Here is a 22,678-nt window from a genome sequence, read left to right on the forward strand (position 1 = left end):
TTTAAGTATGATATAGTGTCCCTCTTCATCTCTCACTACAGTCTTCGGGGTAAATTTTAGTTTATCTGATATAAGGATGGCTACCCCTGCTTTCTTTTGAGGACCATTAGAATGATAAATGGTTCTCCAACCTTTTATTTTCAGGCTGTAGGTGTCCTTCTGTCTAAAATGAGTCTCTTGTAGACAGCAAATAGATGGGTCCTGCTTTTTTATCCAGTCTGAAACCCTGCGCCTTTTGATGGGGTCACTAAGCCCGTTCACGTTCAGAGTTACTATTGAAAGATCTGAGTTTAGTGTCATCATATCTATTCAGTACTTGTTTTTGTGGATTGTTCCACTGAACTTCTTCTTAAAGGGGAATTTTAAGAGTCCCCCTTAAAATTTCTTGCAGAGCTGGTTTGGAGGTCACCTATTCTTTTAGTTGCTGCCTGTCTTGGAAGCTCTTTATCTCTCCTTCCATTTTGAATGAGAGCCTTGCTGGATAAAGTATTCTTGGTTGCATGTTCTTCTCATTTAGGACCCTGAATATATCCTGCCAGCCCTTTCTGGCCTGCCAGGTCTCTGTGGAGAGGTCTGCTGTTACCCTAATATTCCTCCCCATAAAAGTCAGGGATTTCTTGTCTCTTGCTGCTTTAAGGATCTTCTCTTTATCTTTGGAATTTGCAAGCTTAACTATTAAATGTCGAGGTGTTGAACGGTTTTTATTGATTTTAGGGGGGGATCTCTCTATTTCCTGGATCTGAATGCCTGTTTCCCTTCCCAGGTTAGGAAAGTTTTCAGCTATGATTTGTTCAAATACATATTCTGGCCCTCTGTCCCTTTCAGTGCCCTCAGGAACCCCAATTAAATGTAGGTTTTTCTTCCTCAGGCTGTCGTTTATTTCCCTTAATCTATCTTCATGGTCTTTTGTCTCTTTTTTCCTCAGTTTCCCTCTTTGCCATCAACTTGTCTTCTATGTCACTCACTCGTTCTTCCACCTCGTTAACCCTCGTCGTTAGGACTTCTAGTTTGGATTGCATCTCATTCAATTGATTTTTATTTCTGCCTGATTGGATCTAAATTCTGCAGTCATGAAGTCTCTTGAGTCCTTTATGCTTTTTTCTAGAGCCACCAGTAGCTGTATAATAGTGCTTCTGAATTGGCTTTCTGACATTGAATTGTAATCCAGATTTTGTAACTGTGTGGGAGAGAGGACTGTTTCTGATTCTTTCTTTTGAGGTGAGGTTTTCCTTCTAGTCATTTTGCTCAGTGCAGAGTGGCCAAAAACAAGTTGTATTGGGAAAAGGAGAAAAAGAGAGAGAGAAAAAAGGAAAGAAAAGAGAAAAAAAGAAAAAAGGAAGAAAAAAGGAAAAAAGAGAAGAAAAAAAGAAAAAGAAAGAAAGGAAAAAAAGGGGTGGGGGAAGCAAACAAATCAAAAAGCAAAAACAAATAAACACAAACAAACAAACAAACAAAAAAACCACGGGGGGGTATCTTCTGATTCTGTATACTTTAAGTCCCTTGGCTTCCCCTGGAAGTTGTCAGTCAGTCTAGCTGGTCTTCTGGGGGAGGGGCCGGTTGTGATTTTCAGGTGTTAGCACTTGGGGGAGCTGCTGTGCCCCTGCCTGGTGCAGGGCTCAGTGGGGGTTGTTTACCCCGTGAGGCCGCAGGAGGAACAGCCCCAGTGGCGGGGCAGCTCTGGAAACCTGGATTCAGCTCCGGCAGGAACTCCGTCTGCAGGGCCTGGAGGCTCCGGGCGGGGCCGCTGATCTGCTCAGCTCGGGGCAGGAGCGTCCTCGCTGTCCTGGGCCCTCCCGGCCTCTGCCTGTCCCGGGGGAGGCCGGATCCTGGGCTGTGTCCCGGCGCCCTGTGCTCCGGGGCCTGCGCTGGTGGATTCGCGCTCCCGCCCCGCAGCCCCCTCCGCGGAGCCGCCCCCGAGCTGCTCCGGGTCCCGCCGAGCGCGCTGCAGCCCTTAGGGAGCTCGGCGCACTCTCCTGGGCGCGCAGTTGCTGTTACTGTCCCGGGGAACCCGAGGGCATCCTCGCCCTCCTGGGTCCTGCTCCAACTCCCCGCGAGCCCCTTTCCGCCCGGGAAGGTCGGTGCAGCTCCTGCGTCTCCGGGACGGGGCTCTCCTGTCCTGGGGACACTCGCCCCGGCCTCAGCCCGGCTCCTCGCGGGGCCCCTCCCCCTTGGAGGCCTTTCGTTTCTTTCTTTTTCCCCGTCTTCCTACCTTGATAGAAGCGCGAACTCTTCTCACTGTAGCGTTCCAGCTGTTCTCTCTTTAAATCTCAGGCCGAATTCGTAGATTTTCAGGATGATTTGAAGGTTATCTAGGTAATTTGGTGGGGACAGGTGATTTGGGGACCCTACTCTTCAGCCATCTTGCCCCCGTGGCTACTTTAAATGCAGAATTCAGTAAGAACACAATGAAAGGTCGACTTCTTTCTTTAATATCTCCAGGGGGAGGAAGGGGACAACTGGGATGAGTAATTATAAAGAAATGAGGTGGCTTTTAACAACCACATCAGAATTTGTATATCCAAATGATCACTGAGCTTTAAATAGCCAAAGAGCAAAACATTTCATCATTCCTCTCTGGAAACTGCCTCCAGAATTCACTTTGTTTTTGCCCAAATGTGATATACTAGCATACCTAATCTTACTCCCCAGCTACGGCACCACATAAATGAGGTCTAATTTCAAAAACCGAATCCATCTTGAAGGAACCAATAATTCATTAATTTATTCATAAAAGACACTTAGAAGACTTGCTACAGACTCTTAAAGCCTGTTTCCAAAGAAACATTTGGGTAACATTTCAGCACTTGGTAACTTCAGTGGAAAAAAAGATACATGGCATCTAATCTGTTTGCATCTATAAGTTCAGGTACTTTAAAGAAAAAGGAAACTTCCCACCCAGACTATGATACCACTCTAAACAGAATCATGACTACTATTCTGTGGTGTTCAAGAAATCATAAAGATATCACAGGGTAAAGATGAAAAAATGCTGAGTTTGGGGAATATTCCAATTTGTCCCTATTCTCTTAACACACTATTTTAGGACTCTACTTTTCCTGTCTAGTTTAAAAAAAATTATTTAAATTCAATTTGCCAACATATATATATAACATCCAGTGCTCATCTCAACCTAATTGTTTACCCCATTATTGATAATCAGAGCAGCTGCATTTAATGAGTATCATCAAGGATTCCACACTTGAATAAACTTCTTAATCTTTCTTCCCTTTTAATCCTTAAGACCACCTTGTGAGGTAGGTACTAGCAATGTGCCCATTTTACAGAAGAAAAGGGAAACTGAGGAAATGACTTGCCCAAAGTCACACAGTGGGAACATCAGAGATCAGACCTAGGTTTGACAGCAGGGGCCCTGCCCTTAACCCCTGGGCCACCTGGCAACCTGAAAGCAACCAATGGTACCTGGGATGTGCTGCAAGTGGGTCACTGATTTGCCATCATCAGAGAAGATAAAGGAGAAAATAAAGATTTTGCTTGCATTGCCATTCAAATATGGAAAGGAAATAATGTCATAAAACTCAGATAAAATAAAACTGGTTAATATCAGAAACGTCAATTTCATGCTTTCTCGGGGTTATACCCCTTGATTTTCAAACAAACCTTTGATGGTCCCCAGCCCCTAAGGCTGGGGGTGACAACAGCAGTATTCAGGCTATTTCTTCTTTCACATCAGGAGGCTACAGATTTCCCTCCTAAAATTCACAGTACCACCCTACAAACTCTAACCCACACTGAAATAACACCAATAGATGGCAATGTTGCTCAGTTTTGCAGAATTATGACCCTAGCAGCCTCCCATTAAGTTTCTTTCATCATACCAGCTAAATGCTAACTGAAGGATGAGGAGATTCAGCATTGGCACCAGCTTGTGAGGTAGAAGGGTTCTCCCTGCAACCCCCAGAACGCGCCTCTTCAGCTCATCTTCTGGTGTAGACCACGTGCCTCTTCAGCTCATCTTCTGGTGTAGCCCTGGGCACCGTCTAGTCCTTACCAACACTCACGCAATGACAGCCTGCTGGGCTCCTTTGCACTGCAAGGTCACAAAGTTTGCCTCAATGTTACCACTTTGAAAGTCTATAATGATCCACCCAAAGCATCTTCCCAAAGCCTTTAGAGCATGCATGAAATACTCTTACCACCAGGAAAAACCAGTAAACATTACTTACACACACACACACACACACACACACACACACACACACAATGGCCTATCTGGCTCCCTTTGCACAGGAGGTACTTTACTACCTCAACTCTCCCCATCTCTAGGGCGGTCTTCACTACTTCACCTCAAACTATTTTTCTGTCACCTCCCTTTCCTCCACTGTGTCACCAACCAGGGCATAAACGTTGGCTTTGCGTTTCCTAGAGAAAACAATTATGGCAGTGCTTACACTTTTGGTTTCTCTGAAAGAAAAAAAGTATACCTGCTGTGTGCCAGACTTTCATGGGTCATTTCGTTTGCAAAACACACTCAGCAGGTAGTATTTATCCCCATTCCACAGGTGAGCAAACTAAGATTCAGAGGCAGGGCTCCCCAGGTCACCACTGTTTCCCTAGTGAGGACTTGAAATTTGGACTCAGGTTTTTCTGATTCTACTTTTGCCACTTTAAAGTTAGAAGAGGGGCAATGGGGTTGCTGTCAGTTAAGCATCCGACTCTTGATTGTGGTTCAGGTCATCATCTCAGGGTTGTGGGATTGAGCCCCATGTTGAGCTCTGTGCTCAGCAGGGGGTTTGCTTCTCTCTCACCACCACCACCCACTTCTAAAATAAATTTTTTAAGAAGGATTTTATTTATTTGACAGTGAGAGAGAGAGAGAGAGCACAAGTAGGGGGAGCAGCAGAGGGAGAGGGAGAAACAGGCTCTCTGCTAAGCAGGGAGCCCAACACAGGACTCCATCCCAGGATCCTGGGATCATGACCTGAGCCCAAGGCAGACACTCAACCAGCTGAGCCACCCAGGTGCTCAATAAATAAATCTTAAAAAAATAAATGTTAGGAATAAGAATATCTACCTGTGTAATATTCTTTCTGAAAATGTAAAGATTCTAAAATCTTAAATCTGGGCAGCCCGGGTGGCTCAGCTGTTTAGTGCCACCTTCAATCCAGGACATGATTCTGGAGACCCGGGATCTGGCCCCGCTGCATGGAGCCTGCTTCTCCCTCTGCCTGTGTCTCTACCTGTGTGTGTGTATGTGTGTCTCATGAATAAATAAAATCTGTAAAAAAATAAAATAAAATAAAAAATAAAATCTTAAATCCTTGCAACCTTTCACCTAAAAAAATAGTGAATTATATTTTAATGAATTACTTTGAAATAAAATATACTTAGTTTTAAGTATATATATATATATATAATATATATATATATTAGTTTAACAGTTTTACAAGTGTGCTTTTTCATATGTATTCCTAAGGCATCTCTGTATCTCATAAAATAGCAGAAAGACTAAGTTTTTTTCAGCTCATATATAAGAAAGCAAAGATGTAAAATAAACTGAGGGGTTTATTTTTTATTTTTAAAGATTTATTTTAGAGAGACACACAGTGATAGCACAAGTGGGGGATGGGCATAGGGAGAGAAACTCAAGCAGACTCCCTGCTGAGTGCAGAGCCCCATAAGGGGCTAGATCCCACAACCCATGAGATCACAACCTGAGCCAAAATCAAGAGTTGGACGCCTAACAGACTGAGCTACCCAGGTGCCCCAAATTGAGGGGTTTAAATATCTCTCCATTTTAGAAATGGACTATAGAAGCTAACATTCATGTAATCATATTTTTTAAAATTCTGAATTCAGTTGGTAAAATCATAAATGGGAGGGGGGTAGTAGGGAAAAGATACCTCATTTCTTTTTAACCCAAGTACTCTATGAGAAGGGGAAAACTAAGTTAAAAATCACATTCAAGTAAATAGTAACTTAAAGTGAAAATACTTTAATAATAAGGGCAAAAAAAACCCCAACCAAAATAAAAATTTTATTCCACAAATAACAATGATTTTTCAGACTTGTAGACTATGCTCAAAAATGAAGCAAAGCCTAACCAGTCCCACCCTGGTAAACCTGCTTAAAACCATTTCCCATTCTTGTTGGTTTAATCCCTGTCAGATGTAACATTATTAATTGATTACTTTCTAGAACTGAATCTCCTTATAGGAGAATTTAGTATAGTAGAGGCACAGATGTCACTATTTCTCCTGTTTGGGAACGAGAGAAAACATCAGCCTCTATGAAGCTCAGAGAATCAACATAAAATAATCAATTGTACAAATAACTATTTAAACAGATGAGAGTAGGTATGGTGATTTTTTTTAAAGACTTTATTTATTCATGAGAAACACAGAGAGGAGAGAGAAGCAGAGAGACAGGCAGAGGGAGAAGCAGGCTCCACGCAGGGAGCCTGATGCGGAACTCGATCCTGGGTCTCCAGGATCACACCCTGGGCTGAAGGCGGCACTAAACTGCTGAGCCACCTGGGCTGCCCGGTATGGTGGTTTTTATGACATGAATGCTTCCTCTTGCCCCCTGAGATGAATCAGAATAGCTGGAAAGGACTGAAAAGTCCATCACAAGCCAGGCACTGTGCTAATAAGCATCCTGTAAGGGCCAAACCACTTAATCCTCCAGCAAACCTCTGGGCACCATATTATTTTTTACTTTTGTTTCCATCGAGGTGAGATTCTTACTACATAAACCCATCTTAAAGCAAAATATTCAGGGGCATTTAGTATATTCAGAATTGTGCAACCACCACCGCTCTGAAACATTACCCCTAAAGGAGACTCTGTACCCACTCAGCAGTTGCTTCCGAGTCTTCCTTCCCCCTGCTCCTGGTACCCACCAATCTGTGTTCTCTATGGATTTACCTATTCTGGATATATGCCTGGAATCAAACAATATGTGGCATTTTATGTCTGGCTTCTTTTGCTTGGCATGTAGCCGGGATTCATCCATGCTGCATGTGCCAGCACTTCCTTCCTTTTTGTAGCTGAATGGTATTCCATTGTATATGTATGCTGATAACATTAATTCCATTTTCTAGATGAGGAAACAGGTTAAGATACCACAGCTAGTAAGTGGGAGGTGGGATGCAAACCTGTGTCTGACTCTAAACCAAGGAGGCCTTAGCCATCCTGTCCTCCAGCCAAGGCCAATGAAAGAGACCAAGCAATTGCTGAAACTTGATTCCAAAACCAGAGTCTGACAGTTTAAAAATCCTGAAAACTATAAGCCACCTGAGGAGGTGGTGCCTTAAAGGCTGCGCACGTGTGCAATGCAGAACCATCTATCGGTGCCCCACTGCGGCCAGAGCTGGGCCCACACCTCCCAAGGGTGACTGTCCAGTTCTAGCCTCGGTTCTTCAGAAGGTAGGATGAAGGTAATGCAGCTCTGTGATGACAGAAAAGCCCCTCCGGCACACAGAAGACCCTTGGTGAAGGTCCTCTCAGCTCTCCCACTTTCTGTGCACAAACAATGCCTGCATGTTATTGGATGGGCCTAACTTCCACAAACGCATTTCATTCTCAGCCCAGACTTAGCTCTGAGTATAAATAAATTGACACTGTGTCTTCTTGGTCTTTTGCCAGTCTGGTGGGTTTGAGTCACTCCTGGGAAGAGAGGGGAAACTCCGTCACATGTCAAGTGCTTTTTGAGTTCTACTCCTTTATCCACACAATGATGTAATTATTATCAGCAACCCAATTTTAGAGATAGGAAAATTGAAGCTTAAAAGGACAATTGCCCAAGGTCACGTAACCACTGAAAGGCAGAGCTGAGATTTGACTGGTTCCTTTCTAGAAGGCTCATTCCATTACCTAGACTTTAATAAAATTATCTCTGGGGAGACCAATTAAAAGTTAAGAACCACACAATGCTCCCAGGTTTGCAAGTGGGATCCACAGATGGTCCTCACAGAATCTGTGAACCTACTGAAGACCTATGTAAGAATCATATACATGAACATGTTCCTGGTGGGGACCTCAGGTTGCACCCCAAACCTGGGGGGGGGGGAGCACCACCCAGGTGTACCAGCAAATACCTGGCCCTGCCTGGTGTCCTGGTCTTTTTTTTAAAGTTTACTTTTATAGAGTGAATGGCATGGGGTAGGGGGATGGGAGGTAGGGTGAGGGGTGGGCAGAGGGAGAGAGATCCTTAAGCAGACTCCACACTGAGTGCAGGGCTTGATCCCATGACCCTGAGATCATGGCCTGAGCCAAAACCAAGAGTCTGATGCTTAATGGACTGTGCCACCATGGTGCTCCCAGCCTTCCTAACCTTTACTCAGACAGGCCCTAACAGGGCTGTATTTCTGATTTCACATGCTTTTCTAGGCTGGTGTCACTTTAGCTGTGGAGATCATGTAAAGGCTGAACACAGGATCAAGAGCTCTCGAGTCAAGTCTTCCACTTGCACTTTGTGGTGGTGCTGTGTTGGCCACGTCTGAGACTCAAACCTTTGTCCTGTGGAGGGGTCCCATTATTTGAAGTCAAAAGTCTATTGTAGGATAAGTAAGAACACAGGTGTCTGCCCCATCTTAACCCCCACTATCTGAATATATACTCTAAGAATTTGCAAAAAAAGTGGTACTCCGTATTGGCTATCTAAAATAAAAAATAAGGAGTCTGTGAAGTCTGCAGCAAAATCACCTAAGTTATGTCTGGACCACACAACATGCCATGGTCTAAGCTGACTGCCTAATGCTTGTGCTAGATGTGTTGCATACTGTCACGACATTTCCCCCACTTTATTATGTAAAAGTGTCTCCCATAGGAGTGGAAAAGCCCATGAAGAAAGTAGGGGAGTTTTAAAGTTCTAGGAAATTCCTTAAAAAAAAAAAATGTGATTATGTATTGAGAAAGGTGATCATATAAAAGATACAATCTTGGCTAAGCATATGTTCCCTTTTTGTGTGTATGGTTTTTTGCACTGGTGACAAAATATAACCTGCAAAAAAGTGTTGGTTCCACAATTTCATGGTATTCTTGAGTGTGGCATGCTACTTTATAAAGCCAGTGAAATTCTTGTATGATGGGTGCATAGCCAGTCCACGTGATGCCACTAAGCACAGGATGGTATAGTGTGCAGCTTAGATGCCTTTGGAAAGCTGGAAAATGATGGAGGAGAAGGAGGATGTGGTGAAGAATTCCAGTTTTAAAGTAAGCTTGGAAGGTTCAGGATTTAAGACCCATGTAAAACACTTTGAAGAAAGAGTGAAACAACTTCTGTTCTCACTGAAGTGGCAGCAGCTTCCCCATTGAACCACAGCCTGAGGTGGTTTTATCACAGACCAAACTTCTAGTCTTGCTGAACCTGAGCATTTTTTTTTTTTTTAAGATTTATATTTATTTGAGAGAGAAAGAGAAATAGAGCAAGCAAGCACACAGAGGGAGAAGCAGCAGATTCCTGCTGAGCAGGGAGCCCAACACGGGGCTTGATCCCAGGACCCCGGGATCATGACCTAAGCCAAAGGCAGCCACTTAACTGACCGAGCCACCCAGGCACCCCGAACCTGAGCTTTAAAAAAAACCCCAAACACACACACACACACACACACACACACACACACACACACCATCTGTTACCTTTATTTCAGAAGGTAAGAAAAAAGTTCTAGGACATAATGCATCTAAAGCTAAGCTAATACTGCTTTTAGTTGGTAACTGAGGCTTATGTCAACCAAAACCTTTGGCGATACATCATTCTAGAACCCCAGGGCCCTTGGGTAATGCTGAAGAGTGCATGGCTTGCTACATGATGCTCAGACTGTGTATATGAAGGAAAATATTTCATACAAGGCCTTTCTAAAGATGATGCTTTTGGACATCCTTCTAGAGCTTTCAGTTAGCAATAATATCTGTGCAGTCTTATGGCTTTTCTACATCTTTATTTTAGCCTTTACATGAAGGAAGTCACCATAACCTTGAAGGCACATTAGCTGATGATAAGGTATGTGATGTGAAGGGCTCCCAGGAGGACGGTACTTTGATGAAGGATTCATGGAAGAATTTTTTTTTTTTTTTTTTTTTTTTTTAAACCATCAAGGGATATATGCACTGATCAGGCTTGGGGAGAAAAGTGTAACCACCAATGATAAATGAAACGGGGAAAAGATACGGCTCCTGAAATTTTTGTTGACTTTCAGGGTTTTAAGAAAGTGATGCTTCAAAGCAAAGTCTTTTACTTTGCTAAGGAGCCTGGAGAAAGCAAAGCCGGTAGTAAAAACATTGAACTAAAGAGCAAAAGGAGTTAGTACTAAGAAGCAGTAATGGATGGTCATTATTGGTCTGGGGCAGGGGGACGACCTCCCCTATTTGAATGCCAAATCTTTAAAATGTAGACCATGCAGGTATATGAGGATTCTGTTGCGAGAGCAGGATCATGGTGTGAACAGAGGCACCGCGTGAACACACACAACTATAAGCAGAATCTCGGGCTGCTGGGAGCCCCAGGACCACGTGTCAGAGGAATGCACACAGATACCCGTCTCCTAGTCATCTCTTAGCTTCCAGCTCTTACCTTCCACTTTTGGGGTATTCAGTACCAAGGAGAAGACTGTCTGCCAGTGTCCTGAATTTGGACACTGGACGAATCTCAGACATTTGTCTCCCTCACACCATCACTGGCATCCCCCCTACTTATCTGCCCCTCCATCACTGCCACTTCCCAAACCTTCACTGGTATGCAAGCAAATTGAAAAAGGCTTGGTTAATTGTGTTTTACTAAATGCTAATTGAATTATGTATCTTCATACATTATTTCACTATTTTTTTATTTTGTAACAAGTTCAGTGAGGCAAGATGCGATTTTTATCTAATACTGTACAATATTGTTGTGTACAATACACAAACATGTCCATCAGTGAGTTTACTGAAAGTTAAAGATTAGGTTTTAAAGGCTTTCTGACATGGAAATCCTTGATAGACATTAAACGAATTTTTAAGTGTTTGAGTAATTGGTTCAAGTTCTTAGATACGAGGAGACACATTATTTGTTCCATTTAACATAATGGATCAATGGGGTCTTACAAATCCCCAAGTCTCCTCTCTGACACACTCTCAGGAACAGACTGGAGGTGAGTAACAAAAGATGCATGCACATAAAAGTGTTTGGGAAACTGTACCGTGCCACACGAATGTAAACTACTGCCACTTTCAGGTAAAATTGGAGAGTAACAGGATTTCCCTGTTGCTGGAAGAATCCTCTTGTGACTCATCTAGTCCAACCTTCATACTGGAATGAATGAGGACACAGGTCCATAGACGAGAAGCTCGGGATCAGTCAGAGTCAGTGACTGACCCAAGGACGGATTCTGAAGGCCAGCACAGGGCTTTTTTGTCTCCTGGGTAATTTTATCTTATAAAATACTAATCACTTTTTGGTGCTGGGAGTGGCATGCCCTTTAAAAGTTTTCAATTATCAGACAGCTATAGAAGAGGACTCTTTACCTCACACTGAACTTGGCTTACTGTAGGAGACTCAATAGTATTTGCTGGTAAATCATAGTTCTGAGGTTGGACTGTTAAAGTTCATCTTGGTCACTCCTCTCTCTTGAAGAAACCCAGCGGCTTAGAATCACCTCCTGTAACCAAAGAAAATAAAAAGGTGATTAAAAGTTTCAAAAACAGAAATGAAAGAACATGCTAGGCATGTGAGATCACAGCAATGTTTCACAGAGAATTGTCTATATAATGAGGACACCTGCTCCCATTCCTTGTCACTGAAACACCAGGGGGAAAGGTGAAGGCAGCAATAGACACCTCACATGCAAATACTGTCTACCATAATCACACCAGATTTTATTTTTAAAGATTTTTTAAGATTTTATTTATTTATTCATGAGAGACACAGATAGAGAGAAAGAGAGAGGCAGAGACATAGGCAGAGGGAGAAACAGGCTCCACACAGGAAACCTGACCCGGGACTAGATCCCAGGTCTCCAGGATCACGCCCTGGGCTGAAGGCGGCGCTAAACCACTGACTCACCTGGGCTGCCCTGACACCAGATTTTAAAATCTAAACGTGCCTTTGCATTAGTATTCCACTAGCAGGTTTCAGGAACAGGAGTACCAGTGTGAAAGCTAGCATTTAACATCAGATCCAGGTCTGAGATGGCGCTGGTATATCTGGGCCAGTGCTGAGAAGGGAGAAGTGCGTCTGGGCAGGCATCCTATGAACAGCTAACCTAGTGGGCACAAGCAGGACAAACTGCATGGATGAGGCACTGGGGCCGGGGAGGCCGACAGGCAAGGCTACAGTGGGACAGAGCAGTGGGAACAAGGAGGGAGGGTACAGTGTCAGAGACAACATCGATGACCTGCTGAATATGGGGGAAGAGTCACAGATGGGGCCAGGGGTAGAAACAGTAATTGATGCTGGGAGACAGTGTGGCAGTCCTGCCAGAGAAAGACCCGCCAGGAAGATTCCCCAAAAGCCAGACAAGTTCAAGGAGGGACTGAGCAGTGACACCTGAGTTTCTGGGAATGAGACCTGGGAGAGGCCTGGCCAGGAGGTGCCAGTGTCTGTGAGAGCAGTGTCACCTGAAGGGTGGGGACTGAGGCCAGAGGACATGGCAGGCAGAGCAGCAGCAGGAATTAAGGGGGCGTGAGAGTGGGCTCAGCAGGGAGAGGGCCTGAGGGGCTCCCTGTTATCAAGGCTACATGGTTTTCATTTCTTTTCTTGGGACCACATATTCCAGAGGACCCAATGTGGTGGACAGATCTTTGCAATACCATGAGTTTGTTTCTGAGTTCACCTACCTGAACTTTGATTTGTTTCATACATTCTGGTGACTCCATCTCTTTGTCAGTCATGGTAGAGGGTTTAATCAAATAGCACAGCATGAGTTCCTATTGAGAAATGAAGAATAAGCTCCACATCCTATACAATATAAATTTGGGTGTGTCAGTAGGAAATGCAGACAGACTCCATTTCCTCCCACCATGTGCTCCTGGAAACTCACAAACCACCTTGGTTTCCTCCTAGAAACATGACTGGGCCTGAGATATAGACTAAGGACCTGTCATTTAGTTACTGTTAACATGGCAAGAGAATGTAAATAAAACAAATATATGGATTATAAACACAGTATTTAACATATTAAATATATGCATAAGTCCCAGCAAATGGGTATAAAAATACTAGAAACAGTTTAGACTCCCTATTTCTAAAAGACAGAGGTGCTTTTTACAGGCCAAACCTAAGCAACTTAATCTGTACTCAAGGCAGCTGCCACCTGGCCTCTGCTGGACCTTCTGGCCTCCCCTCCTACAGCGCCTCCAGCAGCACTGGAGCAGAGTCAGAGGGGGTTCGCAATCTGTGTTCAGTTAGCAAATTACTGAGTAAAAGAGAACACACAAAGCTTTCATCCTTAGTAGTCCTGGTATGAGATGAAATTTCTCTCCTATCTCGATGGCAGCAGAATATAGCGGAACACAAATCAGGCAGTCAGATGACTCTGGGTTTGAATCCCAATTCTGTATATAAGCTGCAAGATCTTGGGTTCATCACTCAACATCTCTGATTCCTCACCCTCAGGGATGAAGATAACAACAGGGTGGTGAGAAAACATGCACTGTTTTTTTTTTTTTTTTTTAAGATTTTCATTTATTTATTTATTCATTCGAGACATAGAGAGGGAGAGAGAGGCAGAGACACAGGCAGAGGGAGAAGCAGGCTCCTTGCAGGGAGCCCGATGTGGGACTCGATCCCGGGTCTCCAGGATCAGGCCCTGGGCTGAAGGAGGCACTAAACCGCTGAGCCACCCAGGCTGCCCACATGTACTGTTTTTAGTTATAAATATTAATATTCTTCCTTTTTCTTCAAGAAATCTGCTAGCTTTGAAAAGAAACTTATCAATGCTCTGACTCCCCTGCGAATGTGTGTGACTGAATTTTTAGCATGTGCTGATGGCACCCCTGGCAGGCAGGCAATGCCCCCCTACATCAATTACTATAGGAAATTCTGAAGTTTAAGTCCTGGAGCTCAGCACCAGTGAGTGGTGGCAGGGAATACGAGAGGAGGCCAGCTTCTCACCTCATCTTTTAGAACCTTGCTGGCAGGAACACTGAAGTTCCAACAGATGACTTTTATGATTTTACTATATTTAAGAAAAAATAAATCCAACCATTTAAGTGACACATGAATGTCAAAGCTGATGTTGTTACCTTGGAGACGTTAACTGAAACCCTGCTCAAGGCAGCCAGGGACCTCCAACTGAAGGGTCTGCGAAGAGAGCCCTCAAAATGGTCGTCGACTAACTCGATGATGACAGAGTAACTGGAAGACACATAGGGGGCATTGTAAAAGCAAAAGGCATGAAATCAACCTCTTTAAAGAGTAATGCTTGTTCTATCAAGAATGAAGATACAGAAAATAAAAATGCAACATCTAATCTTAAATTCCCCTGCAGTGTTATTGTGGAAAAGTATTAATGAAAAACTCTCACTTTACATTACAAACTTTCAGGCTCATCTCAGCACTGACAAGGAAAGAATACAAATATTTCTCCCAATAAGAAAGCCGTGAATTCATTCAACTATTTAGATAACACTCACTGATATTAAGATGAACAATCAACTGCATAGATGAACTCAATGTATAACACTACAACACGTTATCGTAACCTATTTATTATTTTACATATAGTACAACAGTGTTAGTGTCGAAGGCACAGATATAGAGCATTTACTCCTAAGAGGTGAAGAACAACATGATTATAACTATTTCTATGGCAGTGAAAATTACATTGGAGGTCAGAAGTTTCCTCCTGTCCCTTTAAGCTATTAACTTATTTAAAAATCATTCCAAACCTTGCATGGTAAAATGGAGGGCCTTTTCGATACAACACTGTAAAGAAAAAGAAAGAAAATGTATAACCATTTGAAATCAAAATCTTATTACTGACATTTTCTCTTCTCCAAAGAGACATAAATACCCAATTATCTGTATATGGGTAGTTTGCAATATATCTTGTAGTCTATCTTAAAACTCAAACTGTTTTTTTTCCTCCTGGAACAAAATGCAATTAACAAAGCAACTCTATGATTGGGGCCCTGGCATTCTCATCTCACCCTCACCCCACAAATGAAATCCAAATTTGAATATAAGCAATTTTGGTCTCACCTCGTCTTATACTCTACAGAGTGAGAATGTGAAATTATGTCAAACATGTTAAGTTCGTATAACATGGACCAGCGTTTTGCTATTACTTTTTTTTTTTTTGCTATTAATTTCAAATTGACCTAATTCTAAGTGTCTGAGGTACTCTGGCCAGGTACAAGTTGATTGAGTCTTGGTGCTAGAGAGGAATAAGAATCATGACTATTTTTAAGAAATAGTCAAAGTCAAGTGGAGAAGACAGTCACATAACCATACATACGAGTTGGAGATCAGTCTGCCCTACTAATTCATTCTACGGACGTCAAAAGCCAGTGTCCATGAGAGTCTGAGGCAGGGACTCTGTCATGCGGACTCTGGAACTTCATAGGGAACCTTTCAGAGGCACAAAGTCCATGGCGAGGAGTGGCTGTTTATCAAACCTACTCCCTCTCTTTCTAGGCACATGGCTAGATTGTGTCTCTCAAACAGCCAGGTTGGCCCATAAAACCCTGCCACGTACCAAGGCTATATTTACTTCTTTTTGAAGATGACCTTGAAAACCACTTGGTGAAGACCACAGAGCCACAGGGAAGAGCCTGGGCTCCTGAGGCACCTTGGAAGTTGATCTGCTCACCACTCAGAAACACCAGTTTTGGCTTTCACATGAAAAATTAACTTCTGTGGTTAAGACTCTGAGGTATGGGGCTTATATGTAACTATGGCTATAAAAATTACTTTTACTAATGCACAATTACATCTGTAAGCTTATAGCAGTCCCCAGTGCAAAATCCATGCAAAAAAGCTTCTTATCCTTTGAGGAATTGACAGAATTTTCCTTTTGGGCCATATCAGTACTGTAGCTAATCACATTTTCCTTAGGTTCAGCAAGCTCAGAGCTACCTTGATAGCATGAGTTAGTAACTCTGTAGGATCCCATGGACAATAGAGCAACCCTTCACCTAGACTACACTTTCTAGAGTCACGTTTCCTTCTTATTATTCTATTTCCTATTTAAATTATATTTAAAGGATTTGGCAAGTCAGCTCAAATTCACTGTGCCAGGGCACAAATTTTAGTAAATACCCCAACATACAATCCTCAACTTTCTGAGATATGGTATAGTGGAAGGAAACCACGTACTGGAATGAACTTGAATTCAGGAATTTTGTTTTCTGGCTGGTTTCTGCCACTCATGGTTGTGTGACTTCAAGTAAGTTACTAACATCTCTGAGCCTCAGTTTCCAACAGTACAAAATGAAAACGAGGGGGAAATTGAGATCTTTTCTAGCACTAAATACCATTATTTGTGACCAGGCACACATGTCTAATGTGCATCTGGAACACTGAAACATTACATAATTTGAAAGCAGCTCCTCCCAAGTTGGGTCCTTTTGGATGATTGATGATGGTGGTATAGCTTAGAAGTTAAAAGCACCAGACAGACCCAAGTTCAAGTATTATCAGTATCAAGACCACATGAAGATGCCCTATGTTTCAATCTCCTTATTAGGAAATCTGGGGGTAGTCATTGAAGGGAGAGGGGCTGACACAGTGACTGGCATAAAATGAAGGTTCAACATGTTACCTAGGATAGTAATCATAACGATGAGAGTGTATTCAGAGGGGAAAATAAAATCGTTTTACAAGAGTGCCTCTCAAGCAGAAAGATGAAAACTTCAGAAGTCTAAGAAATCCTGGGCTTTCAGAAATAAAGTCTGGAAGAATGGGGAAAAGAAGAGAAAGCTCCTTCTTATAAATGAATGCCAGCTATGGCATGTAGAAGGAATGAAAGAATTAGTAAATGATTACTGCAATAATTAATTCGGGCAGCCATTATAATTACTGGGGACCCAGGTATGCAGTCTCATCCTGCGTATTACTTGTTAATTACAAAAGGAAATATGCAATTTTATAACAGACATGTGACACTGGTCACTTTAGCCAAGTGATCAAACTTAGTGTCATTAAGAGTGGGACAGCCTGACATTAAGTACCTCCTGATGGGGCATGATACATACAACTATGTGAGCCAAAGAATGTGAGCTGGAGTCTAATCATGAGGAAACAACTGAACATATCTAGAATGTGGGATATCCTCCAGGAATCTTCAAAAAAATTTGATGCCCTGAAAAACAAGGTAGAGAAACTGTTTTCAATTAAAAAAAAAAAAAAAAAAGCTAAAAAGGCTATAGTGAGCCATAATCTGTGAATGTGGCCTTATTTGGAAAAGGCTCTTTAGGGTAGCCTGGGTGGCTCAGCAGTTTGGTGCCACCTTCAGCCCAGGGCATGATCCTGGAGACCCAGGATCGAGTCCCACATCGGGCTCCTTGCATGGAGCCTGCCTCTCCCTCTGCCTGTGTCTCTGCCTCTCTCTCTCTCCTCTCTCTCTCATGAATAAATAAATAAAAATCTTAAAAAAAAAAAAAAAAAGGAAAAGGCTTTTTGCAGAGACTGGAATGATGCAACCATAAGCCAAAGGACATCCAGTGCCACTCGCAGCTGAGGAGACAAGGGATTGATGTCCCCTACTGCCTCTGGAGGGAGCACAGCCCAGTGGACTTCTGGCACCCTGAGCTGTGATAAAACGAATTTCCCATGTTTTAAGCCCACTAAGCTTGTGGTAATTTCTTATGGCAGCCCTAGGAAAGTAAAAGAGAAACCTACAATGCCAGATGTAATAAATCAATAGTGACTAGAATCTGTATTGAAAAAACCACCACAAAACTCCCATAGCTGCAAAAGACATTTTGGGGACAATAGATGGAAATTTAAATTTTCTGGCATTTTAATGATATTGAAAGTTCTGATTTCTCTCAGGGATTATATGGTTTTATAGTGATGTAGAAGAATGTCCCTATTCTTATGAGTTGCATGCAAAAGCTGCGCGTGCAGATGTGGAAAATGTTAACAAAAACATTTAAGAAGTTTGACTGGAAAAATAAGCCAAGCGAGTGAACTAGTTGTCAGCCTCTGGGGCTGGGTGCCACTGCTGGCGATGACTCCTTTGGGCTCCAGGAACCCTGTACCCTGTTGGCTTCTAATGGCCCCCATCACTCCACTTGTCTTTCAACTTCTAATTCGCAGGCAGCTGTGAAATTACACGACCAAACTCAGTCAATGCAAATCCAAAATTGGGATTGTGTGGGAAGGAGGCTTAGGAGTAATTAGATCTTAAGTCACATCAACCAGTAGCTGCATGTGTCAGAACAAAATATACAGCTGGAGTTGGTCTTTAGCTTTCAGGCTGGCAATGGTGGTTTGGTGTGGTGGAAGTACATCGAGCTTGGACTCAGAGCTAACCTCTGCACTTACTTGCTGTGGGACCCTCGGCAGCTTCCTTGACCCTTCTAAACCATAATTTCCCCAACATACTATAAAAGGAAGTGAATACCATGTGACTCACAGGAGTATTAAGATTAAACAAGATGAGGGAAAAAAGGCACCAAGGCTAGGTGCCAGGGCAACATAAAAGCCAGCAGATGAAGGAGCTTTTGGGTGGGGAATATAAGGAAAGGCTCCCACTTGGTTTTTAATCTGGTTTTCACTAGTGGGTGATCAAGGTCAAGTAGCTTGACAGCTGCACTCAATTTGAGATCCATATCACTTGTCCCAAGCACTGCTCCTGCAAATGAAATGTGATTGACAAGATTTATTCAAGGGAAGAGTTTCCCTGATAAGATGTGAATTTCATAATGGCCCTTTGTCATAAGTCATTACTTCTATAAGCAGAAACAATGGTTAAGAGAGGATGTCCTGGGCTTAACCTGTGTTGGCAGTTCTAGGGTATGTGTGATTAGGTCACCAACCTTCAAAATTAAAATAATATTGTTAAAAAATTGCAGGCACCAAGCAGCTATGCCCAGAGAACAGGAAAATTTAGGGAAGCTATTCCTTTTTTTTTTTTTTTTTTTTTAAAGATTTTATTTTTAAGTAATCTCTATGCCTAGTGTGGAGCTTCAACTCCCAATCCCGAGATCAAGAGTTGCATGCTCTACCAACTGAGCCAGCCAGGTGCCCCAGGGAGCTGTTCGTTTTATCCCAGGCTTGTGAACCCCTGCTAAAGCAGGAAATGTGAAGACACCCTTCGTGTTGCTGCTGGGCCAGAGATCTGGTCCCACATTAATTATACAAGCAGCCTGAAGTACATGATATGATCCAGCTGTGGGCAAAGGCCTCCAGGGAGTTGGGCAATAACACTTGCTTTTTTTCTTTAAAAAAAAAAAAAAAATCTGTCCTTTCAACCTTCCCTATAAGGCAGTTGTTTTTTTTTTTTTAAATAAATATTTTATTTATTTGAAAGAGAGCGAGAACATGAGCAGGGGAGGGACAGAGGAGGAGGGAGAAACAGCCTCCCCTCAGAGCAGAGTCCGCTACAGTGCTCCATCCCAGGACCCTGAGATCATGACCTGAGCTGAAGGCAGATGCTTAGTGGACTGAGCCACCCAGGTGGCCCAGACGGTTTGTTTTAAAACGACTCTTCATCAACAATATGGGATATATTGAAAATACCTGAGATAAGTTATGCTTAGAAGGTACTCCACAAAGGCCCCTTTCCCTTGTAACTTTTATTTTTTTGTAAAGAAGATGGTGTTACTCATGATAAGCAAATGGAAACTTAGAGAGATGATGTAACTTGCCTGCGGTCACACAGTAAAGAGGTAGAGTTGGCCATGAACTTAAAGAGCTCTCTTCACTAGCCCCATGCCACCTCTGAAAGTATCCCTACAGCCTTGTTGACTGGAAAATTCTAACTCAAGTTTCACCCATACAATGAGAAAGCTGAAGACGACCTGCCAAGTGTTTGCACCAAGTGGCTATTCTTACAGGAGTATGAAAAGGAGAACACGGCAGGAAGCCAATGAAGGAAAATGAAACAGGCACATAACTTATTTAAACATGGTGAACTGTGGCCAACACAATTCTGTATAAACCTAACAAACTAATTTCAAGCTAATCCTGATCATTTGTGTGCTAACCCTGAGTTAGGATATCTGAACCTGAAATCCAGGCATGGAAGAAACAAAAGAAACCATTTATCTCAGAGGGATAGGAAACCCTTAACCTTTATTTTGGATTCCTGGCACCCTTCCCACTGGAGAATCTAATGAAAGGCATGGACTCTTGACCCAGAAAAACACACCAATCTACAAACACCATATTTTATGGGGTCTCCTGAAGACTATCCTAAGATTCCAGGATAAGTGCAATTTTAGAGCATTTAGATTTAAAATATTGAATTGGCTTTCTTTGGGTATTAAAAAGGCTCAAAACACATGAAACAATCACATGATACAGCTCACAAGACCTCAAGGGCCATGACTCCTTAGAGGACTTCTCAAATATCTTGACATTTTTGAGCCTCACAAACAATTCTGAAAACATCCAGGAAGCACCTTCACTTAGCAGATGTGGAAAATGAGTTTGAGGGACTTAGTAGTGACACTAGTGCTGGAAGGGACCCCAGGGTCTCTGTCCACTCACCCGGGCCTGTGGCTTTGAGAGTTCTTTACATAATGACAACTCCACATTTATATGTGAAGACTCTCCTGTGCTCTAGAATCATCTATCTTCATAATATCTCCACTGGACCTACTTAATATGTCCCAAATACGAATCCTAAGTATGTAGGCATTATTCCCAATTCCTCTTAAATGAAATTCTCACATCCATTCTGTCTCCAGGGCTGGTTTGACTCATTTTTCCTAACTAAGTCTCTCTGCTTCCATTTTTGTCTCCTGCCCCACCCTGTAGTCTATTAGTAACAGAGCAGACAGAGGGTCCTATTCATTTTAAGTCACTTCTTTGCTCAAAATCCTCAAGACTTCCAATCACCAGAATAACAAACAGGTCCTACACAATCTGCATCAGCCTAAGTTGCAGACATCACCTCATGTTACTCTCCCTCTGGGATTTAAAAGTTCTCGACATACCATCTTTATGCAGTTCCTGAGATTTCCTTACTTCAGGGCTTCTATGCTTGCTGTTCTCTTTGTGCCTCCTCTGTTCTTCACTCTTCCTTGGGATCTTCAAGTTCTGGATCCCTGTCTTCATGTTGTTCCTGCCTCAGGGCTTTTGCACTTACTGTTCACTTTGTGCCTACCCTGGTCTTCCCCAGATTCTCAAGTGACCTGTTCCCTCACTGTGGTCACATTTTTGCTTGTGGTCACATCTTTTCAAAGTCTTTTCCTAACTTTCTTCACTCTCTATCCCTTTCCTGTTTTATTTTTCTCAGTATTTAATAGTCCCTGAAATTACATTATGTATTTACTTGTTTGCTTACTCATCTTCCCAGCCAGAATGTAAGCAGCTGCACTGAGGCAGCTTTGTATTTGTCTCATTCACCTCTGTATTACTGGCACCTAAGAAGACCTGGCCCGCAGAAGACTCTCAGTAATTATCTGTTGAATGAAGTGCTCGTCTGGTCCAGAATTCTCTCTTTACGATAAGAATAGGCAGTTTCCAAGAGTTTCCAGAATTCAAACCTCAGCTCTCTTAAGTTGCTGGCCCTGGAAACTATTAGGGGAAAATGACCCATTCTCCAAAAACTGCAATCTTCCCATCAGAAAACTAGGAATAATAAAGAGTATCCTTTGCACAGGACTGCTTTAGGGATTAAATGATATAATGAATTTTAAAATGCTTGACACATAGTAAGTGCTCAACAAAGGATAGCAGTGATTATCATATTATTATAGGATTATTCTCATTTTCAGATGAGACAATTGAGTCCTAGCAGGTAAGGGACTGCCTTATATCACATGATAACATGGCTAATGAGAGGAGGGGGGTGGGGGCCATAAAACTCTTTTCTCAGATTACAGAGCAGATGAGAGGAAAAACCTTAATATGTAGAGCTACAGGCTTCTGTCTCTGGGCTTTCTCCTCAGATTTCCTTTTCACTCTTTCTGGACAAACCCTCTAGCCCAACCCAAATATTTTTATTTAAGCCAAAAGGAAGACATCTTAGAAAAAAATCAGCAACAGCACATATTACCAATTCAAGTTTTCACCCTGGGATCTGTTGCAGATGCTGGTTCTCACACCTACCGTGTCAAGAACTACTTACGTAAATCTGTCCCATACTTAAGTCCCACTTTGGGCACCCAGCCCTTGCTTCGGAAGTAATGGTATGCCATGTATGTAGTCCTGAATGTGGGCTGAACTACAGTGAAAGCTTTCCAGAGCTTCATGATTGTTAAGGGCTCCTAATGTTAGTGAAAGGAAAAAAAGGCATTATTATGCATGCATTCGCTCATCATTCAGCCAGTGACCTGACATCCATACTAAGTGTGGAGCCGAAGCAGTAAACATACACAGTACTATGACAGAGGGACTTAACAGAGGATCTAAACCTGTGCTGTCTGGTGTGGCAGCATCAGACACGGGCCAGAAGGGAGATGTGCTCCAGGTGGAAAATACACACTGAATTTCAAAGACTTGGCAGGAAAACAGGAATGATACATTGAAATAAATAAACTATGTAAATAATATGACTTTTTCTTTTAACCCCTTTCATGTAGCTACCAGAAAATTTAAAATGATACCCATGGTTCCTGTCTGAGGC

The 22,678-nt window shown here is 42.6% G+C and overlaps 1 protein-coding gene across 6 annotated transcripts in view; it reads right to left on the minus strand.

Annotated features, from left to right (window-relative positions):
* Positions 1–22,678, minus strand: part of TSEN2 (tRNA splicing endonuclease subunit 2) — a 59,261-nt gene that overhangs the window by 7,554 nt on the left and 29,029 nt on the right. For 3 of the 6 annotated variants that reach the window (XM_077857774.1, XM_077857773.1, XM_077857775.1), the window contains 5 exons: positions 22,181–22,319; positions 14,826–14,862; positions 14,181–14,292; positions 12,774–12,863; positions 9,970–11,596 (listed from right to left, as the gene is read on the minus strand). In XM_077857774.1, the coding sequence (XP_077713900.1) occupies positions 11,537–11,596; positions 12,774–12,863; positions 14,181–14,292; positions 14,826–14,862; positions 22,181–22,319 (438 nt within the window). In that variant the 3' untranslated portion in view covers positions 9,970–11,536. Of the gene's footprint in view, positions 1–3,836; positions 4,049–6,381; positions 7,626–9,969; positions 11,597–12,773; positions 12,864–14,180; positions 14,293–14,825; positions 14,863–22,180; positions 22,320–22,678 lie in introns of those variants that run through there. The other 3 variants (XR_013357399.1, XR_013357400.1, XR_013357398.1) reach the window with 3 other exon arrangements.

This window comes from Canis aureus, chromosome 19 (assembly GCF_053574225.1).
Source record: "Canis aureus isolate CA01 chromosome 19, VMU_Caureus_v.1.0, whole genome shotgun sequence".
Lineage (NCBI taxonomy): Eukaryota > Metazoa > Chordata > Mammalia > Carnivora > Canidae > Canis > Canis aureus.